The sequence below is a fragment of the Miscanthus floridulus genome, chromosome 16 (genome assembly GCF_019320115.1).
Source record: "Miscanthus floridulus cultivar M001 chromosome 16, ASM1932011v1, whole genome shotgun sequence".
Lineage (NCBI taxonomy): Eukaryota > Viridiplantae > Streptophyta > Magnoliopsida > Poales > Poaceae > Miscanthus > Miscanthus floridulus.
In genome coordinates this window covers 33774878-33779394 of record NC_089595.1, presented here as the reverse complement: position 1 = coordinate 33779394, position 4517 = coordinate 33774878, and the positions used below count along the sequence as shown (strand labels likewise).

Below are 4517 nucleotides of genomic sequence, written 5' to 3'. Positions count from 1 at the left end.
CATGACGAAGATAATCAGAAGCAACCGAGTCGGGAAATCGCAACTGTTTGCTGACATTTTCTTGGTTCGCATCCCAGATTCGAATGGAGGATGCACGCTATTGCTAGCTAAAATTACAAGGCGCTTCCCCGCGGCCTTCAGTTCCAAATGAACCTTGACGCGGGAAAATGTGGAAACATGCACGAAACTGCCGACAAATGAAACTTGACCTCATTTTAAAAGTATGCTCCCCACCCTGTTTCGTCAAGTCAAGTTGATTACGACCCAACAGTAGACGCGTAAAAAGACCGTCTCATTAGACATTTTTTTCCACTAGATAGACTTTTCTCTTTGTCCGTTCATACTAGCTAGTTTGCTGTTTTGTCCTTAGATAAAAGCAAAAATGCAAGAAACTGGCAGCCTGCCTGGCTTCTATAAATGCCGCATATCCACCACTACCGAAGATCACCACTAGGTAGAGGCAGGCAAATGCACACATCCACTGCAGAACAATAAACAATGTGCCACACAACATATATGCACCCTGTGGGGACTCTCAGCTCCTCACTGCCATTATTGATCATTCTCCTTGCTACTCTTTTGGCACTCGCTGCTCCTTCACTTTGTGCTACGCCTCTTCGTCGTGAACCTAACGATGATTTGGAAGCACTCCTTTGCCTTAAACACCACCTCTCCGACCCTACAGGCCTCCCACCATCATGGAAGAATGACTCCCTGCAGTTCTGCAGTTGGTCCGGTGTTACATGCAGGAAGACACGCCCATCTCGTGTTGTTGCACTGGACCTTGAGTCACTCGACCTCCATGGCCAAATACCTCCTTGCATTGGTAACCTCACTTTCCTCACAAGGATCCACTTGCCAAATAATCAACTGCAGGGTCAGATCCCATCTGAAATTGGCCAATTAAATAGACTGCGATACCTTAACCTCAGCTCCAACAAATTTAGTGGCGAGATCCCAGAGACTCTGTCGTCATGCTTTGCCTTGCAGGCCATTGATCTTGAAAGAAATACCCTCAGCAAAAGTATCCCAGAAGGTTTGGGCACTCTCGGCAACCTTTCTGTTTTACGTCTTTCTGGTAATTATCTGACGGGCAACATTCCTATTTCTCTTGGAAGCAGCTCTTCTCTTGTCTCCGTTGCTCTCACCAACAATAGCCTGACAGGACCTATCCCATCACTACTAGCTAATAGTTCGTCGCTTCGGCTATTGCGCTTAAGAAACAACCACCTCAGTGGAGAGATTCCTCCGTCACTGTTCAATAGCACAACACTTCAGATGTTAGTGCTTGCGGAGAACAACTTTGTTGGGTCCATACCTGTTCTCTCAAATATCGACTCACCCTTACAGTATCTTATATTGCAATCGAATGGTCTTACAGGTACCATACCTTCCACTTTGGGGAATTTTTCTTCCCTTCTTTGGCTCACACTTGACAGTAACAGTTTTCATGGTAGCATCCCGATGAGTATAGGTACAATAGCAAACCTGCAAGTACTAGGCATGACTAACAATGTTTTGTCAGGGACTGTTCCAGACTCCATTTACAACATGTCAGCACTCACAGACCTTGGCATGGGTATCAATAATCTCACCGGGGAAATTCCAGCTAATATTGGGTATAATCTTCCAAGAATTGTAAATCTGATTATGGCACAAAACAAGTTCACAGGCCAAATCCCTACTTCACTAGCCAACACCACCAATCTCCAGATCATTAGTCTCTGGAATAATTCATTTCATGGTAATATTCCTTTGTTTGGAACCCTGCCCAACTTAATCGAACTGGATCTAACCATGAACCACCTTGAAGCTGGGGACTGGTCTTTCTTGTCGTCATTGACAAATTGCAGGCAATTGGTTAATTTGTACCTGGATAGAAACACCCTCCAAGGAGTCCTGCCAAAATCCATAGTGGACCTGTCCAGTACACTAGAGGTATTGTTTTTAAGTGCAAATGAAATATCTGGTACCATTCCGAATGAGATAGAGCGCCTCAGAAGCCTCAAGGTTCTTTTTATGGGGAAGAACCTCCTTACTGGAAATATTCCTTACTCCCTGGGTCATCTTCCAAACCTGTTCGCCCTAAGCTTACCGCAAAACAAACTTTTAGGGCAAATTCCAGTCTCTCTTGGTAACCTAAGTCAACTCAATGAGCTCCACTTACAAGAAAATAACTTGAGTGGCCCAATACCAGGCGCTTTAGGACACTGCAAGAACTTGGATAAGCTAAACCTCTCTCATAACAGCTTTGATGGTAGCATACCAAAGGAGCTATTTACTCTTTCTTCCCTTTCTAATGTTTTCGACTTGTCTCACAACCAACTCTCCGGACAAATACCACTAGAGATTGGTAGCTTCATCAACCTTGGCCTGCTGAATATTTCTAATAACATGTTGACTGGCCAAATACCCTCCACTCTAGGTCAGTGTGTTCGTTTGGAGTCCCTCCACATGGAGGGGAACCTTCTTGACGGGAGGATCCCAGAATCATTCATTGCTTTACGAGGCCTCATTGAGATGGACATTTCTCAGAACAACTTGTCCGGTGAAATCCCAGAATTCTTTGAATCTTTTAGCTCTATGAAGCTTCTCAATTTGTCCTTCAACAACTTTGAGGGACCAGTACCAACAGGAGGGATATTTCAGGATGCACGTGATGTGTTCGTTCAAGGGAACAAGAACCTATGTGCCAGTACCCCGTTGCTACAACTGCCACTTTGCAATACAGATATATCTAAACGACATAGACACACCTCCAAAATTCTGAAGTTTGTAGGATTTACTTCTCTTTCGTTAGTCTTGCTATTATGCTTTGCAGTCCTTCTTTTAAAGAAGAGAAAGAAAGTTCAACAAGTAGATCATCCAACCAGCATGGATTTGAAGAATTTCAAATATGCTGATCTAGTCAAAGCAACGAATGGTTTCTCCTCAGACAACTTGGTTGGCTCAGGAAAATGTGGATTAGTCTACAAAGGAAGACTTTGGAGTGAGGAACATACAGTTGCCATCAAAGTATTCAAACTTGATCAACTCGGAGCACCAAACAGCTTCCTTGCTGAATGTGAGGCCCTGAGGAATACTAGACACCGTAATCTCGTGAAGGTGATTACTGCATGCTCAACAATTGATTCAGCAGGACATGAGTTCAAGGCTGTTATTCTTGAATACATGTCTAATGGCAGCCTCGAGAACTGGCTCTATCCAAAACTGAACAAGTATGGAATTCAAAAACAATTGAGTTTGGGCTCCAGAATAGTAATAGCAATGGACATAGCTTCTGCTTTGGATTATCTCCATAATCATTGCGTACCCACTATGGTCCATTGTGATCTGAAACCCAGCAATGTACTTCTTGATGATGCCATGGTTGCACATCTTGGTGACTTTGGATTGGCTAAGGTTCTTCACACTTATAGCTTTTCAAGCAATCATAGTTCTACAAGCTTAATTGGACCAAGAGGATCAATCGGATACATTGCACCAGGTGAGCATTTTCCCTTCATATGTATGTTTCAGTGTCCTACTCTCTGAGAATATGCTTTTATGATTTACAATATCATGAGGGTACAATGATTGATAAATTTCAATATTGCAGAGTATGGCTTCGGGAGCAAACTCTCAACAGAGGGCGATGTCTATAGCTATGGAATTACCATCTTAGAAATGCTCACAGGGAAGCGTCCGACAGATGAGATGTTTTCTAAGGGTTTGACCCTTCACAAATTTGTGGAAAAATCATTTCCTCAAAAGATTCACGAGATTCTAGATCCTTCTATAATTCCGGTTACGGGAGATGGTGATAATCATACAATGGATGAAATAACAAGAACCATCATGAATCTTATTAAGCTTGGTATCTCATGCTCAGCAGAGACACCAAAAGACCGACCAACAATGAAGGATGTTTATGCTGAAGTCATCACAATCAAAGAAACATTTTCAGAGCTATGCCACTAAGGAAAGGAACTGTTATGATTGGCATCCCCTATGCCAGGCGCAGGCCCAATAGTGGCTAGCGGGCCGGCTCTGTTAAGGGGCTTAGAGGCCTAATTTATCGTTTATTTGGTATTTTCTTAGAGATAGATATAGTTCCTTAATTATAGCATCTATAGGGAAGGATAAATACTTGTAATCTGGGTTGATTGGAATTAAGCAGAAGCAATAATTAAGTTGTTGGCTTCCCTTGGGAGCCAGTCGTCCCTGCCCTCTATCCCTCACGTGAGCTCTAGGGCTGCAGATTTGCACATCACTGCTGGCATCATCACTGCCGGATTTGTGAGAACCGGCAGTGATGTACCTTCACTGCCGGTTATGAGCTTAAAAATGAAAAAATGATTGGGGCTGGGCTAAAACCGGCAGTGAAGGACCACATCACTGCCGGTTTGTGGTTTGAACCGGCAGTGTTTTGGCGGCCACTCATCACTGCCTGTTTAAGCCAAGAGCCGACAGTGATTGGGCTCTATCACTGTTGGTTCTAGCCAAGAATCGACGGTGATAAACCTACAATACAAAAA

General features: G+C 43.5%; 1 protein-coding gene across 1 annotated transcript; it reads left to right on the top strand.

Moving 5' to 3' along the window:
- Positions 1 to 469: 469 nt before the first annotated feature.
- On the top strand, positions 470 to 4231 carry LOC136512657 (probable LRR receptor-like serine/threonine-protein kinase At3g47570). The gene is made up of 2 exons (XM_066506621.1): positions 470 to 3487; positions 3599 to 4231. Exons 1-2 carry the CDS (start codon positions 499 to 501, stop codon positions 3958 to 3960), a joined length of 3351 nt encoding a protein of 1116 aa, XP_066362718.1. The 5' UTR covers positions 470 to 498; the 3' UTR covers positions 3961 to 4231.
- The last annotated feature ends 286 nt before the right edge of the window (positions 4232 to 4517 follow it).

Coding starts and splice junctions, on each gene's coding strand:
- LOC136512657 (XM_066506621.1), top strand. CDS start 499: ATGTGCCACACAACATATATGCACCCTGTGGGGACTCTCAGCTCCTCA. Junction 3,488..3,598: donor AATCGGATACATTGCACCAG/GTGAGCATTTTC, acceptor TCAATATTGCAG/AGTATGGCTTCGGGAGCAAA.